This window comes from Cervus canadensis, chromosome 27 (assembly GCF_019320065.1).
Source record: "Cervus canadensis isolate Bull #8, Minnesota chromosome 27, ASM1932006v1, whole genome shotgun sequence".
NCBI lineage: Eukaryota > Metazoa > Chordata > Mammalia > Artiodactyla > Cervidae > Cervus > Cervus canadensis.
In genome coordinates this window covers 38,816,082-38,832,661 of record NC_057412.1, presented here as the reverse complement: position 1 = coordinate 38,832,661, position 16,580 = coordinate 38,816,082, and the positions used below count along the sequence as shown (strand labels likewise).

At 39.5% G+C, this 16,580-nt stretch overlaps 1 protein-coding gene across 1 annotated transcript; it reads right to left on the bottom strand.

Annotated features, from left to right (window-relative positions):
* Positions 1–13,083: 13,083 nt before the first annotated feature.
* Positions 13,084–16,089, bottom strand: LOC122428671 (olfactory receptor 5K3-like). The gene is made up of 2 exons (XM_043448688.1): positions 15,170–16,089; positions 13,084–13,105 (listed from the first exon to the last, which is right to left on the bottom strand). The coding sequence occupies exons 1-2, from the start codon at positions 16,087–16,089 to the stop codon at positions 13,084–13,086; spliced, it is 942 nt and encodes a 313-aa protein (XP_043304623.1).
* Positions 16,090–16,580: the final 491 nt, after the last annotated feature.

The following is a 16,580-nucleotide window of genomic DNA, read 5'->3' as shown; positions in this document are numbered from 1 at the left end:
TTTCATTTATTTCCACCATTTTATCTTCTACCTCACTTATCCTATCTTCTGCCTCCGTTATTCTACTCTTGGTTCCCTCCAAAGTGTTTTTGATCTCATTCATTGCATTATTCATTTTTAATTGACTCTTTTTTATTTCTTCTAGGTCTTTATTAAACATTTCTTGCATCTTTTCAATCTTTGTCTCCAGGCTATTTATCTGTAACTCCATTTTGTTTTCAAGATTTTGGATCATTTTTATTATCATTATTCTAAATTCTTTTTCAGGTAATTTCCCTATCTCCTCCTCTTTTGTTTGACTTGGTGGGCATTTTTCATGTTCCTTTACCTGTTGGGTATTTCTCTGCCTTTTCATCTTGTTCAGATTGCTGTGTCTGGAGTGGGCTTTCTGTATTCTAGAGGTCTGTGGTTCCTTTTTATTGTGGAGGTTTTACCCAGTGGGTGGGGTTAAACGATTGGCTTGTCAAGGTTTCCTGGTTAGGGAAGCTTGCGTCGGTGTTCTGGTGCGTGCAATTTGATTTCTTCTCTTTGGAGAGCAATGGAGTGCCCAGGAATGAGTTTTGAGATGGGTCTATGTGTTAGGTGTGACCTTGGGCAGCCTGTATGTTGACATTCAGGGCTATGTTCCTGCGTTGCTGGAGAATTTGCGTGGTATGTCTTGCTCTAAAACTTATTGGCTCTTGGGTGGTGGTTGGTTTCAGTGTAGATATGGAGGCTTTTGGACGGTCACTTATTACTTAAAGTTCCATGTAGTCAGGAGTTTTCTGGTGTTCTCAGGTTTTGGGCTTAAGTCTCCTGCCTCTGGATTTCAGTTTTATTCTTCCTGTAGTCTCAGGACTTCTCCAACTATACAGCACTGATAAGAAAACTTCTAGGTTAATGGCGAAAAGATTCTCCCCTGTTAGGGACACCCAGAGAGGTTCACAGAGTTACATGAAGAAGAGGAGAGGGAGGAGGGAGATAGAGATGAGCAGGAGGAGAAAAAGGGGGACTCAAGAGGAGAGAGACAGATCTACGCAGTTGTCTGTTCCCAGAGTGTTCTCCGTAGCCCAGACACCTACAAAGATTCACAGAATTGGATTGGGAAGAGAAGGGGAAAGGAGGAAATAGAGGTGTTCTGAGGTAGAAAACAGAGAGTCAAGATTGGGAGAGAATAATCAACACACTCCTGAATAAAAATGGGAACTGAATATTGGATTCTTAAATGTTCACAATTTATATCATATACTGAAAAACAAAAATTAAAAATCTAGAGTAGAGGTTAGACTCTTAAAAATACTATATTAAAAATAAAAAACAAAACACACAAAAAAATTTTAGAAATATATATGAAGTTTGGTTTAAAAATAGGGCTTCTCTCTTTTTTTTTTTTGTAAGGTTATAGTGTATTGAAAATGAAAATTAAGGAGTAGTAGAGGAGTACTAGAGGAATTTAAAAGAAATAAGAGAAAAAAAATAGAAAATAGAAGAGAAAAAGGAAAAAAAAAAAGAAAAAAGAAAGAAAGAAAAAAAAATTTTCCCTAATTAAAAAAATCGTAAAAATCTATGAAAATGAAAGTTAAGGAGTAATGGGGGAGTAATAGGGAATTTTAAAGGAAAATAAAAGAGAAAAAATGAAAAAGAAAAAATAAAAAAAATTTTTTTTTCTTACTTAAAAAAAAAAAAAAGTAAAAATATATCTTGGAATTTCTCTGGAGCTGTTGCGGTCAGTGTGGGTTCGGCTCAGTTTCAGAGAGCTCCTCATTCCAGCTTACACTTCTCGATATCTACAGGCCCCTTCCGGTGTAGTCGGTGTTTTCTACAGGGATTTTAATCTGTTGCACCAGTCCCTTCTGAAGCGGTTCCCTTTGTTTATTTGGCTTCTGTTTGCCGGTCTCTTCAGAGCCTCATTTCCGCCCTGACACAGGCGGGCGGAGGTGGACTCTTATTCAGGTAGCTAGTTCTGTCGCGCTGCGGGGAGGGGCTGGCGCTGCGGGGACGGGCTGGCGCTGCAGGGAGGGGCTGACGCTGCTTTCTCCGTCTGCGCTGCTCAGGCTCCCGGCTGCTCTATATGGAGCGCGCCCCGCGCTGCGCGCGGTTCCAGCCCTCCAGTGTTCCACAAAAGCGCGGAACAAAAAGCTGCGCCTGCTCTTTGTGCCTTCCCCATCAGAGCGGTCCAGGCAGCCAGGGGCTTGGCGGGCGCACTCTCCCCTCCCTTATATAACGCCTAGTTGTTTGCTTTCTGGTGGTAGGTCTGCTAGAATTTCAGAATATAAACCTTAGTCTCTAAAACACTTGGGATTAAAGGAATAAATATCTGGGAGACTACTAATAGGTTAGCATCAGTAATTATTTTCCATACAACGCAAATTTAAAATTTCCATCAAATGCTAAAGGGATTTTCTTGTAATGATTTCATTGTGTTTCTGTGGGGGACATTAGGTCACTATGCTCTAGCTACCAAAAGTTAATTAAAGATGACCTGTGAAAAAATTAGGTTAAAGTAAAAGACCTTCATTAAAGTCACCAAGGTAATTTGAGGTCATCTTGCTGAATCTTATGTAGCTGACCTCATTTTTACACATCTCTGCCTTCATTTTGTAAAATGTAAAATAAGCAGAAGAGTCAGGTTGGTTTCACCTTCTGTTGAAGTAATTAATATTTTTATGGCTTTAATATTGTTTATGAAAGATGATTTAATTTGGATATGATACTAAATGGTGTTGAAGATGTAGCCAGAGTATCAGCTTCTTCCCTCTGTGAATTGAATTTGGTCCCATGTCCTCCTCAACTCATACTGGGAACTTTGATACTATTATTTAGTCCCAGATATGAATTACTGAAGTTGTTCTTTCTTTTAAGTCTTTACCAGCTGTTTTGTCTTTTATTATGCTGATTCCTCTTTTAGTCTAATAATTACTCTCCTGGAGGCTATATATTTATTTGTGGTTGTTCAGTCATTAAGTTGTGTCCCACTGCTTGTGATACCATGCACTGTGTAGCGCAATTTCAAACTACCACACAGTTGCACTCCTTTCACATGCTAGGAAGGTCATGCTCAAAATTCTTCAAGCTAGGCTTCAACAGTATGTGAACTGAGAACACCCAGATATACTAACTGGATTTAGAAAAGGCAGAGGAACCAGAGATCAAATTGCCAATATCCGTTGGATCATAGAGAAAAATGAGATTTCAGAAAAACATCTGCTTCTGCTTCATTGGCTACACTAAAGCCTTTGACTGTGTGGGTCACAACAAACTGTGGAAAATTCTTAGAGATGGGAATACCAGACCACCTGACCTCCTGAGCTCGCCTCCTGAGAAACCTGTATGCAGGTCAAGAAGCAACAGTTAGAACCAGACATGAAACAAAGACGGGTTCCTAATTGGGAAAGGAGTATGTCAAGGCTGTAGATTGTCACCCTGATTGTTTAAACTATATGCAGAGTATATCATGCGAAGGGGCTTCCCTCCTAGCTCAGTAGGTAAAGAATCTGCCTGCAGTGCAGGAGAATGGGTTCGATTCCTGGGTCTGGAAGATCCCCTGGAGAAGGAAATGGCAACCTACTCCAGTATTCTTGCCTGGAGAATCCCCATGGACATAGGAGCCTGGCAGGCTACAGTCCAGCAGGTCACAAGATTCAGACACAACTTAGAGAAAAACATCCACCACCATATCATACAAAATGCTGGACTGGATGAAACACAAGCTGGAATCAAGATTGCCAGGAGAAATATCAATAACTCAGATATGCAGATGACACCATGCTTATGGGAGAAAGTGAAGAGGAACTAAAGAGCCTCTTGATGAAGGTGAAAGATGACAGTGACAAGCTGGCTTAAAACTCAACATTCAAAAAATGAAGATCATGGCATCCGGTCCCATCACTTCATGGCAAATAGATGGGGAAACAATGGAAACAGTGACAGACTTTATTCTGGGGGGCTCCAAAATCACTGCAGGTGGTGACTGCAGCCATGAAATTACAAGATACTTGCTCCTTGGAATGAAAGTTATGACAAACCTAGACAGTGCATTAAAAACCAGAGATATCACTTTGCCAGCAAAATTCTGTGTAGTCAAAACTATAATTTTTCCAGTAGTCATATACGAATGTGAGAGTTGGACCATAAAGAAGGCTGAGTGCCAAAGAATTGATGCTTTCAAACTGTGGTGTTAGAGAAGACTCTTGAAGAATCCCTTGGACTGCAAGGAGATCAAACCAGTCAGTCCTAAAGGCAATCAACCCTGAATATGCATTGGAAAGACTGATGCTGAAGCTGAAGCTCCTATAGTTTGGCCACCAGAGACAAACTCCGGGAGATGGTGAAGGACAGGGAAGCCTGGCGAGTTGCAGTCTATGGGGTCGCAAAGAGTCAGAAAGGACTGAGCAATTGAACAACAATAAGGGACTGTGTAGCATGCCAGGCTCCTCTGTCCTTCACTGTCTCCTGGAGGTTGTTCAAATTCATGTCCATTGAGTAGCTGATGCTATTGAATCATTTCATCCTCTGCAGCTCCCTTTTCTCCTTTTGCCTTCAGTCTTTCCCAGCTTCAGGGTCTTTTCCAGTGAGTCAACTCTTCACATCAGATGGCCATACTGTTGGAGCTTCAGCTTCAGCATCAGTACTCCCAGTGAATATTTAAGGGTTGATTTCCTTTAAGAAAGACTGGTTTCATCTCTTTGTTGTCCAAGGGACTCTCAAGAGTCTTCTCCAGCTCCAGAGTTCGAAAGCATCAATTCTTCAGCGCTCAGCATGTCTATAATCAGTCACCCCTCCTCTAATCTCTGTTGTTTTAAGAGGAAAGAGATGTCTTGGTTATGCTCATTCATTTATTTCTAACATTTGAATAGATACATGGTACTTTGTAGTGCTCAACAAATACTTATCTGATGAATGAAATAAATGACAATGTTTCCTTGCTCAAGTATTTGTAAGGATCTCTGATTAGCTTTCAAACAGTTTTTCCTTGTTTTGTCATCCCAGATGCTCCACAGTCTGCATCTTGCCTCTCACCTTGCCTTCTTCCTCTCAGCTCAGGGCAGTTGGCCACATGCATCCCTTTACTCATCCTCTTACACACCTGCTTCATTAATTTCCTTTTGTTTCCTCATCTAAAATATCTTCTCACTCTCTCACCTACTCATTTTTGTTCTCAAATCAGATCTCCTCCTTGAGAACATTTAAGTACTCTACATTAAAAAAGGATTTTCCTTTTCCTGGCCTCTGTGATAATTATCTGCTTTTGTAGTGTATTTACCATTTTATCAAATATGGATTGTATATGCCTCGATTGTAAAAGTATTGAATAAATATCCATGTGTGTGTTTGTGTGCTTAGTCGCTCAACCAGGTCCAGCCCTTTGTGACCTCATGGACTGTAACCTGCCAGGCTTGTCTGTCCATGGAATTCTTCAAGCCAGAATACTGGAGTGAGTAGCCTTTCCCTTCCCCAGGGGATCTTCCCAACACAGGGATCAAACCTGCGTCTCTTATGTCTCCTGCATTGACAGGCAGAGTCTTTACCACTGGGTCACCTGGGAAGCCCATATAAGTTACCAATCATGCCTCATGACTTTTGGGCTCCTGACAACATAATGAGCTGGATCATTAATACAAGCTGCTTTATTTTTAAAATTTCAGTTCTGTTTAACCTTAATCAAGTATTTACAGTATACAGGATGTTAGAAGAGGCCTTTGGTAGGATGAGCAGAGTATAAGGAGTTCTTAGATTTTAAAAATGGCTCCTGACAAGAAGCTTATCATCTGGTGGGGAGAGAAATGGTCACATTGGTAACTAGCAGACAATTCAGTCTGTGATATAAAAGTGTTAATATGCTATATGAAAATATGGTGAAGAAAATGAATAGAGACCCAGAGGAAAAAAGAAAGATTTTTTTCATTAGAAGTATCATTTCTGGATGAACTTTACAGAGTAAGAATTATCATAATTGAGGCACACAAGAAAAAGAAGCAACAGATTGGAAGCATATGATGAATCCTGGAAGCTTGAAATAGCAGGACTTTTTAATTTCTATTAAAAAGTAGATAGTCAATAACTTTAGCTGAAGTTTATGCATCCTTGATATAGGAGACACTTAATACTGTACAGGGCCTGGAAAAATAGACTGGAAATTGTTCTATTTGAGTTCTTCCCTGAACCCCCGTCTCTCAGTAAGGTCAAAACCAATGCTAAATAGCAACTGCAGAGAGCATGTAATTACCTGCCTAACCAAGCTCTGGTGTTTGGTACCAGTGAAAGTCTTCACCTTTGGTTCTGTGATAAAACGCACTGCTTTTGTCTTCCTCCATATTCCATCTCAGTCTCCAATGCTGGGTCATGTTTCTCTCTTTGCCTTAAAAATGCTTGTGTTGCCCTCAGCCCTTTACTTGACTTCCATCTTCTTTCAATCTGGAGTTTCCGTCAGATTATCTCATCTATTTATATATTTCACCTACTTATACATTCCTCATCTACTATATGTTTCATCTTCTGGTGGCTTCTCTATAGGAGATTAGTAAGTTTTTTTTTGGTTTTAAATTACAACCCATTTTATTTTTATCATTTTTATGTGTAACTTTTATTTTATATTGCAATTTGATTGATTAACAATGTTGTGTTAGTTTCAGGTGTACAACAGAGTCATTCAGTTGTACATATACATGTATCTAATCTTTTTCAAATTCGTTCTCCATTTAGGTTACTACAAATTACTGAGCAGAGTTCCTTGTGCTATGCAGAAGGTTCCTATTTAAGATAGTAGTGTCAGTGAGTGAGTGAAAGTCGCTCAGTCGTGTCTGACTCTTTGTGAGCCTGTGGACTGTAAAGTCCATGGAATTCTCCAGGCTAGAATACTGAAGTGGGTAGCCTTTCCCTTCTCCAGAGGATCTTCCCAACTCAGGGATCGAACCCATGTCTCCTGCACTGCAGGCGGATTCTGTACCAACTGAGCCACAAGGGAAGCCCAAGAATACTGGAGTGGGTAGCCTATTCCTTCTCCAGGGGATCTTCCTGCCCCAGGGATCGAATTGGGGTCTCCTGCAGTGAAGGTGGATTCTTTACCAACTGAGCTATGAGGGAAGGCCCATATAGTAGTGTATATTTATATGTTAATTCCAAACTCCCCCACATTTCACCTTTGGTAACCCTAAGTTTGTTTTCTGAGTCTGTAAGTCTGTTTCTGTTTTGTAAATAAGTTTATTGTATCATTTTAAGAAAACATTCCACATGTAAATGAAAATGTGATTTTTGTCTTTCTCTGTTTTACTTCACTTGGTACAATAAACTCTAGGTCCATCCATGTTTTTTTAATTGGCATTATTTCATTCTTTGGCTGAATAATTTCCTATTGGATATATGTACCACATCTTCTTTATCCATTCCTTTGTGGATAGACATTTATGTTGCTTCCTTGCCTTGGCTATGGTATAGTGTGCTGCAGTAAACCCTGGGGTGCATGTGTCTTTTTAGATTAGATGGTTTTAGATTTAAATGGTTTTTTCTGGATATATGCCCAGGAGTGGATTTCAGGATAGTACAGTAGTTCTGTTTTTAGTTTTTAAAGGAACCTCCATATTGTTTTCCATAGTGACTGTACCAATTTATATCCCCACCAGTATAATAGGATGGTTTCCTTTTTTCCACACTTTCTCCAGCTTTTATTATTTGTAGATTTTTTGATGATGACTGTTCTGACCAGTGTGAGGTTAAACCTCATTGTAGTTTTGATTTCCATTTCTCTTAATAATTAGCAATGATAATTATTGCAGAGATAATGAGTATCTTTTCATGTGCCTTCTGGCCATATGTATATCTTCTTTGGGTAAATGTCTGTTTAGATCTTCTTTCTATTTTTTGATTGGATTTGAATTTCTTTTTGCTATTGAGTTGTATGAGCCATTAGTGAATTTTGGAGATTAAGCTCTTATTGGTGACATCATTTGCAAATATTCTTTCTTATTCTATGGATATTCTTTTCATCTTGTTTATAGTTTCATTTGCTGTGCAAAACTGCTAATTAGGTCCCACTTGTTTACCGTTGTTTTTATTTCAATTACTCTAGGAGACAGATCCAAAAAGATATTGCTGTGATTTATGTTGTAGTGTTCTGCCTATGTTTTCCTCTAGAAATTGTATAGTATCCAGCATTACATTGAGGTCTTTAATCCATTTTGCATTTATTTTTGTGTGTAGTGTTAGATAATCTTGAAAATTATCCTCTCATACTACCTTTACTTTTTCATGCTATGTATAGTATGATTTAGTTGCTAAGAACATGGATTATGGAACTAGACAGCCTGGGTTTGATTCCTGAGCTCCACCTTAGTATTTCTGTGACTAGATCAGATCATGGAACATCTCTGCCCTTCATATTTTTTTAAGTGAAGTTATACGAAATGAAAATAGTGTCATAAAGGTGACATGAAATATTTGTGCTGAATACTTGAATAGATGCAAGTGAGAAGTTATTTGTAAACAAGAGAATGTGTGCTGAGTCACTCAATCATGTCTGACTCTTTGGAATCCCATGGACTGTAGCCTGCCAGTCTCCTCTGCCCATAGAATTTTCCAGGCAAGACTACTGAAGTGTGGTGCTGTTTCCTGCTCCAGGGGATCTTTCCAACCCAGAGGTAGAACCCGCACCTCTTATATCATGCATTGGCAGGCGGATTCTTTACCACTAGCACCACGTGGTTCAACTGGTAAAGAACTCGCCTGCCAACGCATGGGGCTTCCCTGATAGCTCCGTTGGTAAAGAATCCACCTGCAGTGGCTCAGCTGGTAAAGAATCCACCTGCAACGTGGGAGACCTGGGTTTAATCCCTGGGTTGGGAAGATCCCCTGGAGAAGGGACAGGCTACCACTCCAGTGGCCCGGAGAATTCCAGGACTGTATGCAAGTGAAAGTGAAGTCGCTCAGTCGCGTCTGACTCTTTGCGACCCCATGGACTGTAACCTACTAGGCTCCTCCGTCCATGGGATTTTCAGGCAAGAATACTGGAGTGGGTTGCCATTTCCTTCTCCAGAGGATCTTCCCGACCCAGGGACTGAATCCAGGTCTCCTGCATTGTAGGCAGACGCTTTACCGTCAGAGCCACCAGGGAAGTCGGACTATACAGTCGTGTCCTGGACCCATGGGGTTGCAAAGAGTCTGAAATGATTGAGCCAATGCATGAGACACAAGAGACGTGAGTTTGATCCCTGAGTCGGGAAGATCCCTTGGAGAAGGAAATGGTAACCCACTCCAGTATTCAAGCCTGGAAAATTCCATGGACTAGGAGCGTAGTAGGCTACATTCCATGGGGTCACACAGAGTCAGACATGATTGAATGCATGCATGTACATACACAGACAGAGGAAAATGAGAGATAAAGTAAGAGATATAAATTTTTCAGTTATTACTCATTTGCAAATAAAGCATCTTTTCCAAATAAGCTTAAACATTAAGATCTGTTAGATTATACGCTCAGCAGAATGGTTGATTCCAATTTCTCTGAATCTGTTTCTCTGTGATTTCCTCAGCTTTGCCCTTCATTGTGTATTGACTTCATCTCCAGGCTGGTTACCATCTTGATGGCTTATATCCCTGTGTGTTCAGTAGTGTCCAGCTCTTTGCAACCCCATGGGTTGTAGCCTGCCAGACTTCTGTGTCCATGGGATTTTCCAGGAAAGAATACTGGAGTGGGTTGTCATTTCCGTCTCCAGGGGATATTCTGGACCCAGGGATGAAACACTTGTCTCTTGTGTCTCCTACATTGGCAGGCGGATTATACACCACTGTGCCACGTGGGATGGCAAAATGTACCCCAACTGCTGAATATCATATCCACACAGCAAGGCATTAGAGGGAGAACGCTACCTATTTTGTGGATCTATTTTAAAATAAAAGATACATGTTTCCTCAGAAACTTCCGTTAAAACACCCTTTTGCCTTAGCCCCAAATAGGTCACATATTCTTCCTTAATAGACCTCTGGGATTCAGCATTGTTAAAGGTTGGGATTGATGGTGCAGAAATAATAATACAAATTGTGGTACTCTTAGAAAAAGGTAACAAAATTTGTGCATTTAAGCCTAAAAACTGAAAATGCTGAGTGAAACAGAGGGTGACACAGGAGGTACACTATCCATCTATTTCAGTACTCCACAGAATTTTTGTATCTAGATTCCTTTTTGTTTGCAGAGTGTCTTAGGACATAAAGACCTTTGTATATGTGGATTAAATCTATCATTATTTACAGTATTAAAATTTTAACAAAGAAATTAAAATGTATTTACTAATTCATTCAAATATAAAAATAATATTGTTACATGTTAACTTCCTGACCTGCATACAGGTTTCTCAAGAGGCAGGTCAGGTGGTCTGGTATTCCCATCTCTTTCAGAATTTTCCACAGTTTATTGTGATCCACACAGTCAAAGGCTTTGGCATAGTCAGTAAAGCAGAAATAGATGTTTCTCTGGAACTCTCTTGCTTTTTCGATGATCCAGCGGATGTTGGCAATTTGATCTCTGGTTCCTCTGCCTTTTCTAAAACCAGCTTGAACATCTGGAAGTTCACGGTTCACGTATTGCTGAAGCCTGGCTTGGAGAATTTTGAGTATTACTTTACTAGTGTGTGAGATGAGTGCAATTGTGAGGTAGTTTGAGCATTCTTTGGCATTGCCTTTCTTTGGGATTGGAATGAAAACTGACCTTTTCCAGTCCTGTGGCCACTGCTGAGTTTCCAAATTTGCTGGCATATTGAGTGCAGCACTTAAACAGCATCATCTTTCAGGATTTGAAATAGCTCCACTGGAATTCCATCACCTCCACTAGCTTTGTTTGTAGTGATGCCTCCTAAGGCCCACTTGACTTCATATTCCAGGATGCCTGGCTCTAGGCGAGTGATCACACCATTGTGATTATCTGAGTCGTGAAGATCTTTTTCGTACAGTTCTTCTATGTATTCTTGCCACCTCTTCTTAATATCTTCTGTGTCTGTTAGGTCCATACCAGTTCTGTCCTTTATTGAGCCCATCTTTGCCTGAAGTGTTCCCTTGGTACTGGACATGAAACAACAGACTGGTTCCAAATAGGAAAAGGAGTATGTCAAGGCTGTATATTGTCACCCTGCTTATTTAACTTATATGCAGAATAGATCATGAGAAACACTGGGCTGGAAGAAGCGCAACCTGGAATCAAGATTGCCAGGAGATATATCCATAACCTCAAATATGCAGATGACACCACCCTTATGGCAGAAAGTGAAGAAGAACTAAAGAGCCTCTTGATGAAAGTGAAAGAGGAGAGTGAAAAAGTTGGCTTAAAGCTCAACATTCAGAAAACTAAGATCATGGCATCTGGTCCCATCACTTCATGGGAAATAGATGGGGAGACAGTGGAAACAGTGGCTGACTTTATTTTTCGGGGCTCCAAAATCACTGCAGATGGTGATTGCAGCCATGAAATTAAAAGACACTTACTCCTTGGAAGGAAAGTTATGACCAACCTAGACAGAATATTAAAAAGCAGAGACATTACTTTGTCAACAAATGTCCATCTAGTCAAGGCTATGGTTTTTCAGTAGTCATGTGTGGATGTATAGTTGGACTATAAAGAAAGCTGAGCGCAGAAGAATTGATGCTTTTGAACTGTGGTGTTGGAGAAGATTCTTGAGAGTCCCTCGGACTGCAAGGAGATCCAACCAGTCCATCCTAAAGGAAATTGGTCCTGAATATTCATTGGAAGTAAGTTTTCCAGAGTAAGCTCTGGGAGTTGGTGATGGACAGGGAGGCCTGGCGTGCTGCAGTTCATGGGGTCGCAAAGAGTCAGACACGACTGAGCGACTGAACTGAACTGAACATGTTAACTTACACAATTAAAAGATATTGAAAAAAATATTTGTTGAATGGCCTAATGTGTCAGTTACCTTGCTAAGTATTCATGATCTTAAATCATTGTCATGTTTGATACTCCTAGGAGGAAAATAGACCTTCATTTTTATTACTCAACAGGTACAATTTACTGTTTTCTCTTTAAAATGTTGCTCATATCTGTGAACATCTCCCTTTTTACAATACTCTCCAGTTTCAGTTCTCCTCATTGAATATATGATTTGTTAAAGTTAGTCTCCTTGCTCAGAACTTTCAACCAATTGCAAGAACAGGTTTCTGAAATGTATAATCATATTACTTTGCTTCTGGAAGACTTCAGTGACTGATGGCTTGAAGATAAATTCAGATTCCTTAGGGTGGCTTATAAGAGAAGTAGTTATCTGACCCATTTCCCCGCTCTTTCCCCATATTCACTAACAGCTCTCATCGTTAGTTTCATCAGCTTTCTGACTCCATGCCATGGTTCAACTCCTTCATCCCGCATTCCCAATACCACACTCATTTCCATAAACATTGACTAGGGTTTCATACCCATTCATGTTTCCATAAATATCGGGTTTTTTTCCTGTTTCTTTTTAAGGCATAGGTTATTTCTTATGCTAGTTAAAAAGTGAATACCCCAGGCTACTCATATCTTCATTTTCTGAACTCCTAAGCTTATTTGGGAAGAGGTAGTGTTGATTCAAATTCTGTCTGATTTCCATGACCTGAATGAACCTGGGCAAGCTCCTAAATATTGCAAAGTATGGGATTTCTGCTGAGGAAAAACATGAAAAATCACATCCAGTAAATTGGGAAGTAATATATATGAAATGTCTACCTTAGCACTTAGAAGATAGTAAGTTGTCAATAATTTTTTTTTCTTTTATATTGCACATGGGTGTGCACGCTTAGTTGCTCAGTCGTGTCTGACTCTTTGCGACCCTTTGGACTGTAGCCCACCAGGCTCCTCAGTCCATCAGATTCTCCAAGCCAGAATACTGGGGTGGGTTGCCATGCCCTCCAGAGGATCTTCCTGACCCAGCGATCGAACCCACATTTCCTGTGTCTCCTGTATTTCAGGCTGATTTTTTACCTGCTGAGCCACTGGGGAAGCCCAATTGCATATGTAAGGATCAATAGATATTACTAAGATGTTTAAGTTTTTCCTGTTTCTGCCTTATTTTTATTCAAGCAGCACCTGCAGCTTTTGTTAATGCTGTGCATGTATTGATTCTTACGTTTGAGTCAGTCCAGTTTAATGGTATTCCTAGTAAACAACAAGCAAATCATGTAATGATATCAGAGAGAAAAAGTTGTATTTAATTAATTTATTTAGGAATTCCACTGTCATATATGATGGTGTATATGACAACCAAGCTACATGAAAATATAAAATCCATAAACATGTCAATATAAATAGAATCATCTTAAAACTACAGGTTAAGTAACTAATATACTCATATACTCTATTTCAGAGAACTTGAGAGAAAACTGACCAACACCAAAGAGGAAAGTGTTCTTGATTAGACAGTAGTTTGATTTCATATTCAAACATAATCTCTTGAACAAACTCAAAATAGAGAGTCAAATTGAAACATAGTTTACTTAGTCACACAGTATTGTTCAAAAAGGGATTAATATCTGAGAACTTGAGATGTGAGAGGTTTTGTAAAATTATACCTTGAGTTTCCAGGATATTACCAAGAATATTAAAGGGAGGCAAACTTCACACATAGTGACTTTTATTCCCAGCATTTGTTGAAAATTGTTAGCTCACTGTATTCTGAAGCAAGTAGTTACTGATTAACTAATTACATCATGACACAGTTGGTGACCTCAAGAGTAATAATAGTAGTAGTAGTTATTATTTTGTAATTTAAACAGCTGTATTTTAATGTAATTTGCTCTGTGGCATTGGTTCATCTCTTGAGTGTTTACCCTGTGAGAAGTCTCCCATGAAAATGATTTCTTAAATTGTACACCTTTGGCACTTTGGCCATGTCTTCTTAAACCAATCATATGTTACTGAGCACTTGAGCTTTTTCCATGTCTTGGCTATTGTAAATAGTGCTTCTATGAAAACTGGGGTACATGTATCTTTATGAATTAGTTTTTGTCTTTTCCAGATATATGCCCAGGTGGGATTTCTGGGCCATGTAGTAGCTCTAGTAAATATTTAACAATCTGTTACCTATTTCCCCCTTATGGGACCTGTTAGCTTAGAGTTTGAAATGCATTTTAGCAGAATCTCTGCTATCTGAACTTGTTTGTTAGACTCATACAACATCAATTTTTAGTAATTTAGTATTTTATATACAAAATGACCATTTTCCACTTTCTTAGTATTCTTTGATTTTGAAAAAGAGGTTTGGGCAGATTGAAAACAATTATTCACAGAATATTTTCAGAATAGGAGTACATCAAGGCTGTATGTTGTCACTCTGCTTATTTAACTTATATGCAGAGTACATCATGAGAAATACTGTGCTGCATAAAACTCAAGCTGGAATCAAGATTGTCGGGAGAAATATCAGTAACCTCAGATATGCGGATGACACCACCCTTATGGAGGAAAGTGAAGAAGAACTAAAGAGTCTCTTAATGAAAGTGAAAGAGGAGAGTGAAAATGTTGGCTTAAAGCTTAACATTCAGAAAACTAAGATCATGGCATCTGGTCCCATCATTTCATGGCAAATAGATGGGAAACAATGGTAACAGTGGATGACTTTATTTTTTTGGGCTCCAAAATCACTGCAGATGGTGATTACAGCCATGAAATTAAAAGACGCTTACTCCTTGGAAGGAAAGTTATGACCAACCTAGATAGCATATTAAAAAGCAGAGACATTACTTTGCCAACAAAGGTCCGTCTGGTCAAGGCTATGGTTTTTCCTGTAGTCATGTATGGATGTGAGAGTTGGATGGTGACGAAAGCTGAGCACTGAAGAATTGATGCTTTTGAACTGTGGTGTTGGAGAAGACTCTTGAGAGTCCCTTGGACTGCAAGGAGATCCAACCAGTCCATCCGGAAGGAAATCAGTCCTGAATATTCATTGGAAGGACTGATGCTGAAGCTGAAACTCCAACACTTTGGCCACCTGATGCGAAGAACCAACTTATTGGAAAAGACCATGATGCTGGGAAAAATTGAAGGCAGGAGGAGAAGGGGACAACAGAGGATGAGGTGGTTGGATGGTATCACTGACTCAACGGACATGAGTTTGAGTAAGCTCCACAAGTTGGTGGACAGGGAGGCCTGACGTGCTGCAGTCCATGGGGTTGCAAAGAGTCGGACACGAATGAGTGACTGAGCTGAACTGAACTGATAACATTTTTATACTTTTTTTTCATAGCATTTATTACATCCCTATTTCTTAGACTATAAATAAAAGGGTTTAATAAAGGAATAACTAGAGTATAAAAAATAGCAAGGGGTATATCTTTATCTTTGTCATTAACTGAATTTGGTTGCACATATGTGAAGAGAAGGGAACTGTAGAATATTGAGACAGAGAGAAAGTGGGATGCACAGGTAGATAGGGCCTTGCCTTTTCCCTCTTTGGATTTCATTTTTAAAACCATGAAAAGGATGAAAAGGTAAGAGATTATTACTATGATAATAGTGAAGATTGAAAGTGACCCTGCAACGATAAATAACATTAATTCATTGATATCAGGGTCTAGACAGGAGAGTCTGTATAATGGAAGGACATCACAAAAAAAGTGGTTGATTTGATGAGACCTACAGAAAGTTAGTCTAAACAGAAACCCTACATGAATCATGGGATGCAGGTTTCCAACTATATAGGCCCCCGTGGTCATCTGAGCGCAGAGTTTCTGTGACATCATGGTGTGGTACTGCAGCGGTTTGCAGATGGCCACACAGCGGTCATAGGCCATTGCTGCCAGGAGAAAGCTATCTGTAGTTTCAGCAAGGCAGAGAAAATAAAATTGTGCCATGCATTCATACAGAGAAGTCATTCTGTCTTTGGAAAAGAGGTTCTGCAGCATCTTGGGGGTAATGGCACTGGAGCAACAGGAATCCATCAGAGCGAGGTTACCCAGGAAGATGTACATTGGTGTGTGAAGACGATGCTCTGTGACTATCAATGCCACCAGGCCAAGATTCCCCACCATGGTGATCAGATAGATGGTGAGGAAGACCAGGAACAGAAGGGGCTTCAGCTCTGGGTGATCTGTAAATCCTATCAGGATAAACTCGGTTGTCAAGGAGTGGTTATCCTCAGTCATCTCTACTTGTCTGTTGAGATAGGAATTATGGAGATAGAAGATTAATTTAAAATGTATGTAAATTTCCCTTAAATATATATTTTTTTTAAATAAGAAGAGCTTCTCCTTCAGTCTTCTGCTCTTACCTCCTGTGATATACACACAAACTCTAAGGGACATTCATTCCCATAACATGTCAGATTTTATGACCTCAAATCTGTAACTCATAATTCCCAAGACTCTTGATAATTATAGGAAGGATGTTAATATTGGAAGAGGTTTGTCTTTTTGAGTTTGTGAAAGTATAGTATATGACTCTAAGGTACTTATATTAATTCTGTTGTTTCAAATAAGGTCAGTATTAGTTTTCACATTAAAGATCCTTAAAATGAACTTAAAATCAATTTTTTGTATATTTTTCATACACAATAAAGGACAGAAATGTTATGGACCTAACAGAAGCAGAAGATATTAAGAAGAGGTGGCAAGAATACATGGGAGAACTATACGGA